The following is a 19,468-nucleotide window of genomic DNA, read 5'->3' as shown; positions in this document are numbered from 1 at the left end:
AGTGCAGGCTGGAGAATCGGACTGTTTCCTTCAAGCTGAAAATGCCCTGGTGGGAAATACACTTCCCAGGAGACCTTGTGAGCCCCAAGGTCTCATGGGAAGTGTAGTTCCCACCAGGCCATTTTCAGCCTGAAGGAAACAGGCTGATTCTTCCACCTGCACTGTTTCACTAAAGTAAGTGTGTGTGGGGTGGCGCGGAGCCGGGGGGGGGGGGGCAGAGCACCGTGTAGGTGGGGAAGCGGCGGAAAACACAGAGTGCGCACCGGCATTATCTCAGTGATGACTAAGCAGTGTTGATGAAGAATTTGCATGAGCTGTAATAATCAAACTACATGCTCTAGAGTTGTCTCATTGAAGCAAAACAAGTGGTCAGAGCACTAAACTTATAATGGGCATCTGAAAGATTTCCTGTAAAAATCAGCTCCCTTTTCAAGCTCAGTTGACTTGCTCACTCATCAACAGTTTCTATTGAGAAACCTGATTCCCATTCTGTAGGGCAGATACAGCATTTAACTATCTCTGCAATAAATGCCCTCAGTCCCACATACGTTTTATATTGTTGAACACAGATTTCCCCCCCGCCTTGGAATAATACATGTGGATCTCCACCAATTCCTCCATAGGAACCCAGCAAAGGCATACTGAGATCAGACCTTTTTCCCTGTGTATAATGTCATGAGAAGGGAACCCTTGAAACCAAGACATTATTTCAGTTGTTGTTTTTGCTCAGATGAGAGTAGAAGGAAATACTAATGATTTCTGCAAAAAAGTTGAAATAGTGTTTTAGAACATATAAACATGGTATAATAGTCCAGGGGTCCCCAGTGTGATGCCTATGGGTCCTGTATTGGCTGCCAACACTTTTTCTGGTGCTCTCCAAGGGTTTCTGGGAAGTAGGTAAGGTTAGGTGGGGCATTAACCCAGCAAAGGTTCTGACTATTGGAAATTTAAATGATTGCACGGATTTTTTAAAAATAAATGTTGCTTTGGCAGCAGATGCCACCACAACACAAGGATCTGTCTATATGTAACTGAAATTAAGCTGTGGCAAACATTTTGTGGCTGGCTAGGGCCGTTTCCGCACGGGCAATTAATGGCGGCCTGGAGACGGTAAAAACGCCGTCTCCAGGCCGACGGCATATTCCCGCACAGAGGCGCAGCTGCATCGGCGAAAGCCGCGCTTCGCCGCCCGCTACACCGCCGATCGCAAGGCCGGGCATTTTCCCCAGAGGCGCTTGGAAGCGCTCTTTTTGGGGAAATGCCGCCTCGAAGCCGCTGCTGAGCAAACGGCAGCGGCTTCGCAACACCTCCCCCACCCGGCACTTACCTTGTCCCCGGGCCTCCGGCGCTGCCGCTGAAGGTTTGGGGACACGCTTCGCCCTGTGCTGCTGGAGCAGGCGCGCAGGGCCAGGGGGGCGTGTCCCCAGGCCTCGGTGACGCACCGGAGGCCCGGGGACATGCCGGGTCGGCCAGGCGCCGGCGCTCCGTGGCGCCGGCTGCCCGGCTGTTTCCAGGATCGTCCATGCGGACGGTCCCAGCGCCTTGGTGCGGAAACGGCCTAGGTTTCCTGTGACAGTCATTTTTGTGGCAACCATTTTTCTGCTGCGCCCATTGTGCAGTGTCATAATTCTAAATTTGCCTGCAGGGTCAAAAAAGTTACGGACCCCTGTGTTCAACTAGTGGTCCATCTGTCTTAGTATTGTACTATATGACTGGCAGTAACTGTCTAAGATCTGGGATTCAGAGACCCTGTTGCATAAGATTCTTATACGAGGAGATGGAACCAGGGATCTTCTGCATGTGAAACGCTTGATGTTTCCCTGGGCACTGGGCCCCCAGTTAACCAGTAAATCATTTTGAAAGCTGGAAAGATATGCTAGTGTTCTTTAATAATATCTAAAATGTGCAAGATACTTATTTCTTAAGGTGTAAATATTTGGTTGTACCCCAACTACATACCCTTTCTGCCCACACTCTGCTCCCTCTATATACCTTTTCTTTTCTACTGATGCTGTTCCTGTGAAAGTTATCCTAGCAATAAAAAGAAATCCCTTCCACAGATTCAACAGAAAATTCGAGCAAAACCACAGGTAAAGAAGAAGCAAAAAGGAAAAACATTTGATAGCCTTCGAGGTCGTAAGGTCGTTGCAAGATCAGAAACCACAGGATTTTATTATCCAGGTAAATCTGTGTGATAAGCAGAAATATGTGTAGGTTAGAGTTCTGTTGTAAATCCATAAATGATTTAAGAGCCTAGTCCTAAGACCAGAGATATGTCTTTAACTGCTTTAAGTAGAGAGCCCCAACTAGCGTGCCTGCACAAAGTCAACAAAAATGACAGTTGTGGGTTTTCTGGGCTGGGTGGCCATGGTTTGATCATTTTTGCTGCTGGAGTTTCATCTGCATCTATGGCCAACATCTTCAGAAGCATGACACGGTATTCACTGTGACATGTCTCTGAAGATGCCACACATTTCAGAGGGTGCATGGCAGTGCGGACAAAAATATTTAAAATCTTCACACCAGAAAGCAAGTGTATGTAGATATTTTTGTGAAAATTTTGATCACAGTAAGCTTTTTGTTAGTTTTACAGAATTTGCACATCTTTGCAGTGTTAAATGTGGGAATGGAAAGAATTCATGTGTTCATTAATACAGGGACACAGTTTGAATTAGGGTTTGAGACTTGGCAATGTAGAAATGCGTGGAATGTAGAAATCTCAGCTACTGCTACTGGAATACCTAGAATCATAGAACTGGAAGAGATTCAAAGGGCCAACCCTCTGCCATGCAGGAATACTCAATCAAAGTACTTGTGACAGATAGCCATCCAGCCTCTGTTTAAAAACCTCCAAAGAGGAAGACTCCTCCACTGTCTGAAGCAGTACATTACATTGTTGAACAGCCCTTACCATCAGGAAGTTCTTCCTAATGTTTAGGTGAAATCTCTTTTCCTGTACTTTGAACCATTACCCCTTGCCCTAGTCTCCAGAGCAGCAGAAAGCAAGCTTGCTCCATCTTCAACATGACATCCCTTCAAATATTTAAACATGGCTATCATGACACTTCTTAACCTACTCTTCACCAAACTAAATATACCTACCTCCCTAAGCCCTACGGGGATGGGGCGGTATAATAAATCGAAATAAATAAATAAATAAATAAATAAGCCGCTCCTCATAGGGCATGGAATCCAGACCTTTATCCTTTTTGGTCACCCTCCTCTGGACCCATTCCAGCTTGTCAATAATCTTTTTCAACTGTGATGCCCAGAACTGTACACAGTATTCTAGGTGAGGTCTGACCAATGCAGAGTAGAGTGGTACAATTACATATCTTGATCTAGACACTATGGTCCTATTGATGCAGCCCAGAATTGCATTGGCTTTTTTGGCTTCATCACACTGTTGACTCATGTTCAGTTTGTGGTTAACTGATATTTCCAGATCGCTTTCACATGTACTGTCGTCCAGCCAGGTATCACCCATCCTATATCTGTGTAGTATCTTACATTTATTTCTATTGAAATTCATGTTGTTAGTTTTGGCCCAGCTCTCTAATCTGTCCAGATCATTTTGAATTCTGACCCTGTCCTCTGTGGTACTAAGCTACCACTCCTAATTTGGTGTCATCTGCAAATTTGATTAGCATGTCCTCTATTCCATTATCCAAGTCATTGATAAAAATATTGAATAGCACTGAGTCCAGAACAGAACCTTGTGGCACCTCACTAGTCACTTCTCTCAAGGATGAAGATGAACAATTGGTCGCACCCGTTGTGTCCAATTACTCAACCGATTATAAATCCATACAAGCTTGCTTGCAAGAATGTCATGGGTGACCTTGTCAGAGAACTTACTGAAATCAAGATATGCCACAGCATTCCCTTCATCTACCAAGTTTGTCACCCTATCAAAAAAGAGAGATAAGATTGGTCTGGCATGACTTGTTTTTGAGAAACCCATTTGTAGGAAAGAAAGGAAGTAGCACTATATGTCAGGGAAGATACACCTGTGAGCAGGTGCATGACTTTAATCCTGGAATCCAGGTTGATAGCATCTGGATAAAAATTAATGGGGAGGAAAAAAACAGTGGTATCATTATGAGGGTCTATTACAGACCCCCACACCATACTGAAATGTTGGATGATGCCTTCCTGGAACAGATGACCAGATTTTCGGAGCGAAGTAATAATAATGGGAGATTTCAATTATTCTAATATTTGTTGGAAGTAGGGTTTTGCCCAAGTTTTGCCCATGGCAGGCTCCCAGGCCAGTACCAGCTGCTGCCCTCCCACTCCTATCAGAGGCTGCACCAGTCAGACAGAGAGGCACGAGGGGCGCTTTGGTTCACAGCAGAGAGGTGCTGCTTGGCTGCACCAGCATGCCTCTTCCGGAAAGCCGTGGGCTGGGGCAGGAGCCTGTAGGGAGGGCAGGAGCTGACCTGCAGGGAGGGCGGGGGATGGGGCTTGATGGTGAGTGACAGGCTGGCTCCTGCCCTCCCCAGTTTCCCTGGGGGGGACAGGAGGCAGCCTGCAGCTGCGGCAGACAGCTCACACCCTGGCACGGGGGGACCTGGCTGGTGCCCTGCACCCCCCACATGATGGTATGCCGTGCACCCGGGGACATGGGTTACCCCATGTCCCCATTAACAGTACACCACTGGGTAGAAGTCAAACTCTGCCAAGACTATAAGGTCCAACAATTTTCTCACTGGCCTTGCAGACAGTTTCATGGTCCAGAAGGTGGAGGAGGCAACAAGGAGATCAGTTATTTTAGATCTGCTCCTAACCAACAATGATGACCTGATTAATGGCTGGCCGGCGGCTGGCCTCCTATCTTTCCCAGGCTGACCTGGCCACTGTGATCCATGCAACGGTCACCTCCAGGTTGGACTATTGTAACTCGCTCTACGCGGGCCTTCCCTTGCGGCTGATCCGGAAATTGAAGCTGGTCCAGAATGCTGCGGCCCGTCTTCTCACGGGTGGTTCAGTTAGAGACCAAATTACCCCTGTGCTGTGCCGCTTGCACTGGCTCCCAGTGGAGTTCCGGATTGTCTTCAAGGTGTTGGTATTGACCTTTAAGGCCCTTTACGGCCCTGGGGGGGTCCCTCATACTCTCGCGGGGACCGCTTCTTACCCCATATGTCCCAAAGTCGACCCTCTCCGTTCGGCAGAGGCGCGAATTTACTGGTGGTCCCTTTGTCCCCTCCCATGATGCGGCTGGCCTCTACCCGAGCCAGGGCTTTTATGGCCCTGGCCCCTGCCTGGTGGAACGCTCTTCCTCCATCTGTTAGGGCCCTGTGGGACCTCGGGGAGTTCCGCAGGGCCTGTAAAACTGAGCTGTTCCACCGGGCCTTTGGTGAGGCTGGCCGCTGAGTCCGCCCTTCTTTGTTGCTCCTTACAGCTCTGTCATCTGCTGATTGAATATCAGCCTGTCCCCTCCCGGGAGGTTAATGCCGGACAACATCTATTTATTTTAATTGTGGAAGATCACTGCTGCTAGTGTTTTAAAGTTTAATTTATTTATTGTTTTAATTGAAACTATCTGTTGTACTCAAATGTTGATTGTTTTGTAAACCGCCCTGAGCCGTAGTAGTAGTAGTAGTAGTAGTAGTAGTAGTAGTAGTAGTAATAATAATAATAATAATAATAATAATAATAATAATAATAATAATAATAATAATAATAATAATAATAATAATAATAATAATAATAATAATAATGTAGTGGAAGTGGAAGGTTCCTTAGGTGGGAGTGACCATGTTCTCCTGGAGTTTGTTTTACAGCGGAAAGGGGATGCCAAACAAGCATTAGACAAGCATTCCAGACTTTTAGAAAGCTGATTTCAGTATCTAAGGAAATCAGCATGGATCTCTAAAGACCTTTCAACTGAGCTAAGATTTAAAAGGGACATGTACAAGAAATGGAAAAGGGGGGAAATCACCACAGAGGAATTCAAACAAAAAGCTAGGATATGTGATGAATAAGTCAGAAAAAGCTTAAGTTAGCTTCATGAAGAGTATGTGTTAAAGGACATTTGGATCTCTTTCATTGTAAAGCATAGCTAGTAATCTGAATAATAGATTTCCCCTTATGTCTTTATTTTAGGGACTGTAATAAGAAGCATCACGACTTCTTATGCACTTATTGATTTTGCTAATGGGGAGACTGAGATTGTACCATTGAAGTTCATTTTGCCAGTGGGAGGAGCAATGCCTTGTCCATCTTTGCAGGTAAATAGTCATTACTATTTCTTGAAAGTATTGGGTCATCATCAGTTAGGGAGTATTGCATTTAAAATGGATGGACTTAGTCCAGTTCTTCTTTGGCTCTGCAGGTTGGCGACTATGTATTTACCCGAATTAGGAAAATGTCAGGAGAGGAGTATTATGTGCCGGGTATTGTCATAGCAACACCTAATAAAGCTGCGGCTGAGGATAAACTCTACACAGTTTTGAAACACAACAACAGAAAGGTAGGTAGTTAGGTAGACAGTTTGGTTGCCATGATGTGGGGAGCCCAATTATGACCAGCTGCTGTACTGGTCACTGTGAGAGAGATGAGTGGGCAGTAGGATTGAATGGCAGTGCCTGGTAACCAGCAGGAGGGTTGTGGGGGGGCCAGAGTCGTGGGAGGAAAATTAAAAAGCAAAATAAGCTGTGGTCTACTTGCAGGAAGTTCTTACCATAGAGTAAGCTTCTGGGTAGCTCTGGGAGCTCTCCAAGAACTCTATAACAAGAACTTCCAATAAGAAAATAAGGCCTTGTTTTTCTTTCTATATTTTTCTCCTGGTCATCACATCTAAGACTTCTGTAGCTATCCCTGCATTGGAAAAGCCACCAACCATCAAGGGCTTAGTCACTGCCCCTGGGCATTGGTCTGCGGATAAAAGCTCTGCATTGTGTCCTTCACACTAATGTTGATTTTTGTTTCAAGAAATGTCCTGGCACATTTTCTCTCAGTTTCATTTGATTTGGAAAATGAGTTATTAGCAATAAGAAACATTTATGATTAATGGCCTGTTATGATTCTTTTTCATTCTACTGCTTAATCTCTGGACCAGATTAGACATAGCCATTGTTTCCAAGTCAGCTGTGAGAATTTTCAAATGCTGTTTTTCCACTTTCCTGCTGGAAACACAACTCCAAAGAATATAGGGCATGGTTTGGATTGGAACCATGGGGGGCAGGAAGACCAGTGTTACTGACTCAGGAAATTTTTGGAGATTTGGGGGTGGAGCCTGAGCGAGGCAGAGTTTTGGGAGAGGAGGAACTTCACTTGGTGTAATGCCATAGAATTCTCCCTCCAAAGCAGCCATTTCCTCCAGGGAAACGTGTCTCTGTAATCTGAAGATCAGTTCTAATTCCAGGAGACCTTCAGGCCCAGCCTTGAAGTTGGCAACCCTAAAGGACTTGTACCTTTGTGTTGTACTATTTGTTCAAACTGAAATGACCTTGGGGAATTCCCGCTGTTTGTCCCATTTTGTGTATGTACAGCTCCTGATAGGCCCAGTAGTGGCTCCCTGGGCAGTTGTCACCTTTGGAAAATTACACAGGTAGAGCCTTAAGCCACCACACCCTGTGTGCCCCTTTCCTCATGTGGATCAGTTGTATGCCTTAGAGTTTTGTTCCCAGTAGGAAAGTTTTACAGCAACATCTAAAAATCCTTGCGATCTGTCTGGAAATGATGTAACATGTAGTTGGCCCTGCAAAGAAGTATTAATTAGCATTTAAGTACCCCAACCATTTTTAGGGTGTTTATTGAATATTCCATTGCATTGTCACTTTTCTCTTTTGTAAAGCATAGCTAGTAATCTGAATAATAGATTTCCCCTTATGTTTTTATTTTAGGGACTGTAATAAGAAGCTGTGTAATAAGAAGTCCATAATAGGACTGCAGTATATAACCTCGAGTCTTTAAAACAAACAGTTTTCTTTTATTTGAATTATTAAGGCTTAGGTTGAAAAGTTACTGAGCTTAATAGTGGTGTTGTTACTGTAGGAGCATTGTGTACGAAATGGGCTTATTAAAATCAGCTGCAGAAGGTATACCTGTTCCTGCTGTTACATCAACATGACACAGATGATGGATCAGCTTGTGTAAGTATGAGTGAATTGTTTTCTTTCCATTTTGTTAAATATCTATATCTCGAACAAATCTGGAATAAAGCTGCTGGAAAAGTGACCACTAGTCATAATAATTAGAAATTAAGAGTTAATGCCCACAATGACTGGTGATGGAAGCAGCTTAGCTCACACGCTGCAAAGCACTGAGTAGGATGAACGCTTCACATCTTTGTCCTATCTGGGAATGGAGGGGGGATTTGCATTTTGTCTGCATCATTTGGGCAGTATGATCTAGTCAGGTGACTCTTGAACAGGAGGAAGAGAAAGGAGAAGATTGAAATGTGATTGTGTCTGTTCTGATAGGCTCTTTATGCATGTATCACTTACCATGTGGCTGAGAAGCAATCTTTGCTTCAAAACGGTGTTTCTCCATACCTTTTTGTTTACATTTGGTATTAACCTCCCTCAAAGTGTCCCTATTTGGGCTAATCTGCCATTTTGTCTCCCTGCATTCTTTTTTGTTACCATGCAGTTGGGAATGTTGCCTGCCACTTGTTATTTGCTTCTTTTGGGGCTGTCTGGTCTATATACTGTTCATTGAATAGATACATCTTCAGACTGCTCTGCAGGCACCCTTGGTGGAACTAGCGATATCCAGATTCTCTTCTAAATGAATTTCCAAGACAGGAAGCCTGTCTGTTGGATGGGAATGCCCTCAGTTTCCTTCCAGATTGGCCGCTGAGGCTGATTTTTCAGTTCGGGGTCTGCAAGCTTCTTAACTCACAAACCATTTTGAAAAAAACCTTTGCTATGTTGTGGGCTGGAGGGGTAGACGTCTTCGGCTCTACATGCACCTACTCAGGACTAAGCCAGTTAACATACTGACAGACTCCCGAGCCTTGCTAAATTCACTGGGTTTACCACTTCAGTGATAGACCATTACTGTGACATTTTTTAAAAGCCCTTCTGAGTGGTAGGAACTACTACGGTGTGAGCATGGAAAGATAGGGATGAATGAGAAAGCCTGAGTAAATCATAACACATGGTGATCGCCTTCACTTTCCCTGTGATGAGAGAAAAAAGTTGTATTTGAAGAGCTTTTGGAAACCTGGGGATTCTCTGATCTGAAGCTGGGGTGACTGCTGGTAAGGAGAAAAGTGTGCCTAAATGAGAATCTAACCCAAAGGGAATGTATGCTCAAAGTGAAGGAGAGCACAAGTTTGTAAACAGCCGCAGTCTGCTTTTGGCTGAGGTATTAGGGCTTCGAAAGTTCATCCTACTCAGTTATGCCCTTCAAAGCCCACTGCTAACAATAGAATTAAAAGAGTATACCTCTGCTTCAGAATGGCATTATTAGAGTTAAGGTTCCCAACCTTTGAAGTCCTGAATTCTCCCAGAATTATAACTGATCTCTAGACTGCAAAGATCAGTTCCCCTGGAGGAAATAGAAGCTTCAGAAGCACAACCTTATGCCATGACATCCCTCCTGAGCTCCATCCCTCTCTTAAGTCCACCTTCCCCATGCATCACTCCACATCTCTCAGAATTTCCCAACATAGAAGTGACATCTTTAGTTAGGGCAGTCTCAGATATGATGCTGAAGTGATATCAGTGCCAGTGTACATTTTCCAAACAACAACAAAATCCCTCTTTTTCAACCTTATTAAGAAAAACCAATACAAGATCATTCCCCTCTCCCCAAGACAGACTCCTTTATATCTCTAAATTGTAAGAACTCTAGTTTAGTTTTGTGGAAATGTTTACTGAGGACCCTTTGAGGGCCAAATTAGATGTTATAGTTGCCACCGGTCCTATCCATGACACCAATTGACACCATTTTAGAGAAGAATTTGACCATTTAAAAATGCTGTGATGGCCCGCCATGCAGTAGGAACAGGTAATCTTGTAATCTCCACGCCTTTTCAAGTGCTGACATACCCCTCACAGCTGTTTAGAAAAAACCCTGGGTGGGCCGGGCAGGCGGGACATGATCACCATAGCATCCAATTGGACTATGAGCTGCTTGGTGGCCCTGGCATGCTCAGTCATACTGTGTCTGCTGGATTTTGATGCCAGTATAAAGAACCTGAGAACAGAATGGGACTGTGTGCTGTGAGGAGGAAGCAGTGCAGAGAGGTGAGGTAGCACATCTATTGTAGCTGCGTGTGTATATTTGTGTGCTTGTGTATATGGGGGAGGGTTGGAAATGTGTACTACACATGGTATATACTTCATATACCTTTAGTTATCATTTGTGAGAAAATACTTTCCATGCTTTTATGAATACCTTTCTATATTTCTGTTGTCAATTCGTCTTTTGCTTTGAATTGTAGACCAAATGTAAAGGTTGTGAGGCACTTCCATAGATCATGCCCAGCTGAGGAGAAAGAACCAACAGTAGCTGTAGGTGGGAACTGGAACAAAAAGAAGAAGGCTAGGAAAGGAAGAGCTAAGAGCAAGAAGGAGCCTGGCAAGGAGTGGGCTTCCTCCGACTCTGATGAGAAGTTGTTCGCCCCTAGAAGGATAGCCAAACGGAGACCAAAGAGTTTATCACCATCACCTCCCATCCAAGAAGAAAGTGAAGGTACCATAAGTAAGCTGGAAAAGGAGTTTAGTGAGGTCTTGATAGCTAATGTCTCAGAGACAGAAAAGCTGCATTAGGCTTGTCACTCCATCCTTGACTCCATCTTTCATATAGTTTTGCCCATGTAGCAGGTATTGATGGTCTGTTCACATCACCTGGCTATTTTTTTTCCTGATCTTCCTGAGCATCTTCCATGCTTTGAACTTTTAATGTTTTTTTCCTTTCTACTTCAGTAATTTGTTTGTTCTGCTCATATAGCCAAACAATTAATATTTTGAGATGCTATAATAACCTGTATTTATGTTGCTCTTTACTCAGGGTGTTAAAGAAACAATTCCCTCCCCCATTTTTTCTTCATGAACAACCATGTCAAGTAAATTATTGAGAGGATGACTGAGCCAACATTAGGCTCATAGCTGAAATGATTTGTATTAAAGTCATCCTGTTCATAATCCAGCACTTCACTTTATTACATTGCTCCCATATCAGGCACGATTTCAGCACCAGTAATTTTCCACTTGTAGAAACTGGTAGTGTTGTGGTTAGTTCTTCTTTGATATTCCTTACTAGGCATGAGAGGAAACTTTCTCCTTTCTACTGGCCTGCTGTAAGAACTTTCTTCTTGTTGATCATTGCCTTTAAAACAGATTTATTCCATTTTTTAAATTCACAGAAATGTTAGAAACCTTCCTAAGTCTTCAAGAAACACTTTTCAAGTCTGCAAAATTTTCTGTAGTATGTTTCTTTGGAAGGCAGCATCCACCTTCCTTTTTCTTTTGAAGCCCTCTTTATGTTGCTGAAATTTCTTCCTTACTCAGAGCTAGAACCCAGCAATGTGTAGGTGCCAGGATCTTTCCTGTGTCCTCTCTAGGGGTGTAGCCCCCAACTGTCCCTTAATGCCACATGGAGATCAGAAGTGGCACCAGCTGGCTTGCCCCACCCCAATCTCCCTGTGGAGCTCGGGGGTGGAGCGAGCCCTGATCACCAGCATTGAGTCGTGCCCCTTCCCTGAACTCCACAGGGAGTTCGGGGCCAGGATGGAGTTGTGAGGGGGAGGGCACGGCTCTGCAGTGACCCCCAAGGAAGTGGCACCCAGGGCTCCAGCCCCTTGCATTCTCCTTGCTATGCTGTGGGTTCCCTCCCTCCAGCAGTCCTTTCTGGTTCTTGGACAGTTGATTCTTGATAGGATGGGATCCTCATCAACTAATAAACTTATGATTATGTGGACAGTTAAACAAGAGGGAGGAAACAAAAGATGTCTCTCCTTTCTTTTCCATTCAGTGCAGAGCCACTGTCACAGTCAATACCTAGAGTGGGTCGACAGTGGCTGTTTCAGATCAAGAAAATGGTGTGGGATGGGAGGTTGAAGCTCCCCTTTGCTCTTCAGCAGAAACCAGCGTTTTAGCACTAGGGAGTGATCATTCTCAGATATTATGAGTACCATATATTGGTTCACACATAACATTTAGATCATAGGTGTCAAACTCGCGGCCTTCCAGATGTTATGGACTATAGCTCCCATCATCCCCTGCCAGCATCATGCTGGCAGGGGATGATGGGAACTGTAGTCCACAACATCTGGAGGGCTGCGAGTTTGACACCTGTGATTTAGATGAGCCCTTTGTGAGGCTGTCTGAACACTCCCAAGAGGATGTTTATAGCAAGCAGTAGATTAGGTAAGAAGGAGCAGGCCTCCACTCTTTCAGTTCCTTCTATTAACTTTTGTGCTGGATCCTACTCAACAGAATGGCTTCTATGTTTATATCATGCATCATGTCACATATTCTAGTACTATAGGCAGACCCTTGTACTCTTGCCAGAATTTTGGAAACATTGTGATTGTTGTTTGAAATGATAAAGTAAATTAAGTCCACAGCACACATATGATTTTTAGCAGGCTTGTAATAATCAGTGTTACTGGGTGGTAAAGTGACTATGTATATTGTTCACACTTTTTGTAGATTTTTGAGGTTATTTGGCATTCACACAGTGGACTTATGTAGGAATATATTCTGAAAAATAATTTTCATTGGTTAGTCTTCAGTAGCTAACCAGAGGTGTGATGCTCAATAATGAGAGTGCTCATCTTTGATACAGTCACTAATTGCTAGATTTTAGTAGTTTATAGTACTGGTGTTGCATAATACTGGTTTTGAAGTACTAAATCCACAATGATGGACTCTTGTTTTAAAGAAGGCTCATTGATTAAATGTGTGCAGCTTCTATATATTTCAATAAGCAAGTATCCCACTTCTTGGGATGTCTACTTATGTGAATCTTGATGGTTCTTCGAATTGCTTCTTCATATTGTAACTTTCCCTTGTTAGTTCTTGAATGGCACTTCCTTATTCTGTATTTACTTTAATGATTATATTTGCTTGTCACATGTTTTCCCTGAATGTACTTCGTATGTTAATGTCATAACACATAATTAATAAACAATAATTATTATAAACATTTCCTTGTACATAAATTGGCATGACTGATTTTTTTATCAGCTTTATGTTCAGCTGTTCTTAAAATTCTTTTGTTTCCAAATTCTGAATATCTTGTCTTCCCTTTTCTCTGGTTTTCCTTTATTGCCCCCCACCCCCCTGCAAAATAATTAACTTGAGCATTATATATCTTTCCCTATTAACTTGGTGCTTCTCTTCAGCCATTGATATAAGGAGATAACATTTAATTTTTGACTGTTTGATATGTATTTTATTCTGTTTTCATGTTCTGGATTGTTTTTGTATGGATTAAGTTTCTTTTTTATAGCTGTTTTAATGGTTTTGCCTTATTTTTTTAGTTGTAACCTGCCTTGAGCAGGTCTTTAGACAGGTGGAATATAAATTTTCTAAATAAATAAATAAGCCTCCAATTTTGGGGCAAGGCCACAATCACACTGAAAATCACATCTGCAGCTGATGCCTGATTTAATAGGCAGATAGCTTTAGTGGCTCAGTTGGCCTAGCTCTGTCAGCTTCAGACCCTGGTCTGGGATTCTTGTTGAGCAGAAAAAGTCTCAGTCCAGTTTGTCTTCAGATGTGCTATCCTTAACTTGCAGCATCTCTCTCTTTTCAAATAACTTTGAAAATCATTGAAGCACCGCCCAGAGCCCCTAGAGGATGGGGCGGTATAAAAGTTTAATAAATAAAGAAATAAAGAAATAAAGAAATAATTCTCAGTAGCGAGTGGAACATTTGACAAGGGGCACGTATAATAGCAGATATTACTTTTTTCAGCCAGCTTCATGTCTAATCAGATATTGAAAAGCATGAGGCAAATGACTGGTTATTTTTGTTTGTTTGTTTTAGAATATTTTTACCAGCCTGTTTATTTCCAACAGCAGTGATGTCAAATTTTATGTTGATTTTCATTGAAGTCTGGTGCCAAATTGTGCCTTGTAGAACTTGCTCAAAGATAGCATTTGAAGTATTTTCATTTGTGGGCTGCATTTTCTAATCTGGTGACCCCAGCCTTTCTAACAGTATGTTTTTCGATAAAATTCAGCTTTAAAAACTGCTGGAGTACTTTTCAGTGCAATCTTAAGAACTCATTCCTGAGAGTAAACTCCATGAAATAGCCTTGAGTAGGTTTCTGAGCAGATCTGCTTAGAACTTCTCTCTTTGGCACCTACGAAGTAGAGGCACAAAAGGAATCACTGTGTTTTTACCTGTTCTTGTGATCCAGGGGAACAAATGCACGACCTCTTTTGTTTCATTTCTGCTTGCTCTACACTTTTTATTGCCTGTTGAATATCTGACAGGCCTGTGTTAATCCAAGATTTGCATTTGTAACCCGGGTAAGCATATTATCCTCCTGCATCTTTCTGGCTTTTTTGTACTAAAGAAATTCTGGTAGCAAACAGCTTAGATCTGGAAGAGTAGCATGTAACATCATTTAATTTTATTTTTGACTCAAAGCTTGAGGTAGGTGTAGCTTCAGTGTCTTCTTGTAATCAGTAATCATCCTTATCTGTACACAAAAAAATTGTTTTCACTGCAGTACGGCTGTGCAGTTTTGCATAAGAACATAACAGGTGTCCTGCTGGATTAGACAACTGGGCATCTAGATTGGACAACTGGTCCATCTAGCCCAGCATCCTCTTCTATACAGTGACCAAACACTTACACTGAAGGGCCAACAAACAGGGCTGAGGCCATCCTTTGATATTGCCTCCTATGAGTGGTACCCAGAGGTTTTAACATCTCTGGATGTATATATTCCTTTAGTCATCCTCACTAGTAGCCACTAAAGGACCTGTCCATCAATTTGTCTAATCCATGGCAGTGAATTCCACAATTGAATGACTCATTGAGCAAGGACCATTCATTTCTCTTTGATGTTGACAAACTTTCTGCCTGATCAGTCTGGAGGGTTATCAAAAGCTTTCTCTGACACTGAGTGGAATAAGGCAACCTTGTTTGAAAGCAGGGAACTACAGCACCCGTTGATCACTTTAATGACAAAGTACTATCATCTCACTAAAATTGTGTGTTGATACAAAGTCACTGAGGATGGAGTGGGGAAGAAGATAACATTGGCCTTGAAAGTGAATTACAAGGACTATTCAAAGATCAGCATATTTTTTCTTTCTCCCAATAACGTTTTTTGACTGTAACTTTGGTGGGAGCTTTTACAGTTGATGCTGTTCTTTAACTTTTCTGGTGTCCCGTATGGAATTGCTCCATACCAAGATAGCAGATGTTTTCTTAATTTTACTTGCCTGTATCTTTACAAGAAGTCCCAGTTCACACTCAACTCCCTCACTGTCTTTCTCCAGCTTCATATGTACCAATTCCTAATAACTGGTAAGAAAGCTTACTTGCAGTGTTGAATGATTGTCTTCCTATAGTGGCATTGACTAGAGAGATGTATGAAAAGGGAATGAAATCCTTCTTTCTTGGAGTGCACATTGAAAGTGGGAGGAGACATCTGGCTTGTGTGCCAAGGAATAGGTGAATTCTTGGGGAAAATGGATTGTGATGTGGATTGCACGCCCCTTTCAGAAAGTTTGCTTTGCATTCTCCTTCTCTTTCCCTCCTCCCCCCCTTTTTCACTTGGTACTGGGTGATAGTTCAGACCCCCCTTCCCTTCTTTCCTCACAGGGATCAATGGCTGGCATTTCCCTTAAAAAAAACACCTAATGATAGTGAGCCTGCACAATATCGGTATAAAGAATATCGATATTACAGTTAAAGTGCTAAAAAAAGGCAGCAATCTTCTCTTGCTTTGGATTAGGGAGAGACATGGAAGTGTGGGCAGGGAAGCTGCATAATCCATGTCGCAGGCAGTAGGGCTCGTCCTCGCAAGATAATGTAAGGAAACCCCACTGCAAAGGCACTGTGGGGCAAGGAGCACAGCAGGAAATGCTCCTTGCATAATGGGCCGTGATGCATAAATTTAGAGCACACTTATTTATTTAATCACATATAGATACTTTTATGGAAGAACATATAAAACGCTGATGGACTTGCTTTAACAAAACTGCAATAACAAATTAACTGGAAAAAACCATTCTCTCCTTTCACTAGACCAAAAAAAAGTGATGTAAAATTAGTTTGAAAATACTGACTTCTTCCCTTAAATGTGAAAAACAATGTAAACTATTTTTAAAACCCATTAAATCATGAGCTTTAACTGTGACATTTCAATGACTGTTTAAATGTGCATTCATAATGAATTTGTTATTGTGGGAATGATATTCAAAGCACAGCATTTTGGTCAGAGAAGCCTGCAGTAATGCTAGCATACTAATTCTCAAGGGGATGTCCTTCACACCCCCACATCCTCACACAAATGACGGCCATGTTCTTTCAAAGTAGACTGTATTTTGGACCAGTTTAAACAGCTTTTAATATTAAGAAATCTATAAAACACTTTTTTTTTGCAGTCAGGTCTCCGTTGATTTATGGGGTTTTCAAAGTGAAAGACATCCTTCAGAAGTATGGTTTGCCATTGCCTGCCTCTGAGTTGCAACCTTGAACTACTTATTCAAATACTAACCAGTGTTGACCCTGTTTTGCTTCTGAGATCTGACATGATTGGGCTAGCCTGAGCTATGGGTCATGGCAAAATACTGATTAGTACCCATTAAAGCTGACAAGATTTACGCTGAGAATTCTTGGATGCTTTAAACTTCATTCGTATTCTAATATGCTACTTCTCTCTCTCTCTCTCTCTCTCTCTCTCTCTCTCTCTCTCTGTTCATTTGCATTCCTATTCACTGCTATGAAAGAGGAGCTCTGCATATAGATACCTTTTGTACATCTAATACTAGAGCTTTAATCAGAATGACTTTGGGGTGGAGGGTGGGGTTGTTTCCTGTCAGAAAAATTACATATTTTGTCAGACAGGGAAGTTTTGCAACAGTTGGTGTTTTGCCTCTTAACCTTATCTACTACTTTTCAGACCTTCATACCCTAAGTGGCAGCACAGCACGTACTAAGCTGCAAGCATGTGACAGGAGATGGTGTCGTAATAGCCATGTGATGGGAAAAGGAGGAGCTAGATTTGTGACTTGGTTCAGGGGTGGGGGCTCTATACCACAAGCATGGCCAAAGCACTCGAAGACCAGTTCCTGGAAGTGGGAGGTGGCTGGACCAGACTGTGTGGATGGAGGGAAGGCAAAGGTGCCTGGGATAAGAAAGAATTCTCCCCTTCAGCAAGGTTCTTGCCTTCCTGTCCTGCTGCTCTTCTCATCAAGTGCACAAAGGTAGACAAAGAGGCCTGGTGATGTTGCAGTCCTTGCAAGAACGCAAGCTGTGGTACTTCCAGAATCCAATGAGAAAATAGTGGCTCACAACTCAGCAGTGTTGTGACCCATGGCTTGAAGATCTAGGGTTGGCCACCCACTTGGGGGTGCCTGGAATTGTGCTAGAATTGCAACTGATCTTCATATTCCTGAGAGCAGGTCCTCTGGAGAGAATGGCTGCTTTGGAGGGTGGATTCTATGGTATCATATCCCACTGAGGTCCTTCCTTTCCCAACCTCACATTCCCCAGCAGGTTCCACTCCCAAATTTCCAGGAGTTTCCCCATTTGGAATTGCCCGCCCTACATAACTTATTTTAAAATTATGCTGTATTAAGCATGCTGTATACTGTTGCCGTCACACATCTAATTGTCTGCTACATTTATTTTTATGTCACTAAGCATGTGTCATTTTTCTCCTGATCTCTCATTTGCCAGCACCTGTTTGTGGCAATTCTTTGGTCCCTTTCCTTGCGAGGTGCAGACCAGTGTGGCTGCCTTTAAACACTTCGGATCACAAGCTGCGCAAGCGTCTCCATTGCTCTCGTTGCCCGACTGAGCACCAGGGGAGCACCCTTCAGCTTGTCAGCAGCAGCAGCAGCAATTGCTCCCTGTCAAGTATTGAGAAGGTGGAAGATTTGGCGCGGCGGCTTCAACAGTATCACATAGCTCAGAGGAAAGGCCACTCTCCAGCTGCCAAAAAGGAACAACACCAACTGTGAAGTTGGGGGAGGGGGAGTAGTTACCATCTACAAAACTGTATCATATCAAGGCCAAATAAACCATTTAATTTGATATTAAATTTTTAATATTAAAATCGTACAGTATAGAACAATTACTTTGGAGATGTGTTGGCTGACATCTTTTAAAATCTGGCCAAGTAGTAAAACAAAAGCCCAGTGTATTTACAGGCACAGAGCGAAGCATCCACTTGACTACTTCAGTACATGTCCTCAAGTCTAAACGGATCATCCCTGCTCCTCTGCCACCATTGAAACTCAGTTGTGAATATTCTGTTATGGTATTTAAGATGTTTTAGGTCTGGCTTGAGGGGCTGTCAGTGCTTTGAGGCCTCCGTCAAAATGGCTAAGGCACAGCTGAATCCAGACAAGGCAGAGGTGAAGCTTGTTTAAAGGCTGATTTAGTAGGATTGGATCCACTTGTGGGTAGATGGAGTACATTTGCAGAGCAGGTGAAGATGGATGGCCGATGGATGCTCATGAACCCAGCCTTAGTATTTGAAAAGTGGGCTGTGGCGTTGCCATCTTCAAGATGGGGCTTAGAGTTGATCTCCACACCAAAAGGCCAGTTCCTCTGGAGTTGCAAGCCACTGTCCCCACCTCCATCGTGTGACTGTTTGGGTGGGAAACCAGTCTGGTGGAGAGAAACTGGGACTTATGTCCATGCATTTCAGTGTGATAGTTTTGTGAAGAAAGAAATGAGAAAGGAAAATAAGAATGAATGACAGAAACATTTTTTATAAAGAAACAAAGCCACATGTCACTATTCTATCTCACGAAATAAACTTTAAAAAAAAACACCCCACCAACAGTATCATTCTCTGATTAGGTTGACAAAATAACCAAGGAGAATTGGATGCAAGATAAAGAGGAATCTTCTTCAGAAACCGCTGTTCACCATAGCTTTAGGTCTGTAGTGTGTAGGTTTGTAACCAGCTGGTTGGGTAGGACTACTGATTTCGATGGGACTGCTCATGTGCATTGTGGACTATTATAATAAATATTATTGTTAGATATGATAAAGTTCTTACAACTCAATCTCGGATGCCTGACATACTGTGTCCATGCACACTGGTAGGCTGGCAACCACACAGGCTACCATGCTGTCTGAACAGTGGCGCCTTGTGTATTCTGCATGAACATATAGCATCCATATGCATGAACTGACCACTGGATACTGACCACTAGGTTTGGGCATACCAAAGCTGTACACACATGTAAGCACAGCCCCTGTGTAGGCAGCATGGTGACCATTTTATATCAGGGCAGTGCCCTCCCTGCATGCACTGCCGTTGGCCTGTTGGTACCCAAGAACATAATTTTTGAAAGAAGCTAATC

At 43.0% G+C, this 19,468-nt stretch overlaps 1 protein-coding gene across 1 annotated transcript in view; it reads left to right on the top strand.

Annotated features, from left to right (window-relative positions):
• The window catches only part of VWA3B (von Willebrand factor A domain containing 3B), a 93,955-nt gene extending 75,749 nt beyond the window's left edge, over window positions 1-18,206 (top strand). The window contains exons 25-30 of the mRNA XM_048495610.1: window positions 2,061-2,181; window positions 6,109-6,233; window positions 6,338-6,475; window positions 8,002-8,099; window positions 10,400-10,650; window positions 17,829-18,206. Of these exons, the coding sequence (XP_048351567.1) occupies window positions 2,061-2,181; window positions 6,109-6,233; window positions 6,338-6,475; window positions 8,002-8,099; window positions 10,400-10,650; window positions 17,829-18,112 (1,017 nt within the window). The 3' untranslated portion in view covers window positions 18,113-18,206. The remainder of the gene's footprint in view (window positions 1-2,060; window positions 2,182-6,108; window positions 6,234-6,337; window positions 6,476-8,001; window positions 8,100-10,399; window positions 10,651-17,828) is intronic.
• The last annotated feature ends 1,262 nt before the right edge of the window (window positions 18,207-19,468 follow it).

Source organism: Sphaerodactylus townsendi, linkage group LG04, assembly GCF_021028975.2.
Source record: "Sphaerodactylus townsendi isolate TG3544 linkage group LG04, MPM_Stown_v2.3, whole genome shotgun sequence".
NCBI classification, from domain to species: domain Eukaryota; kingdom Metazoa; phylum Chordata; class Lepidosauria; order Squamata; family Sphaerodactylidae; genus Sphaerodactylus; species Sphaerodactylus townsendi.
This window is presented reverse-complemented; position numbering and strand designations above follow the sequence as displayed.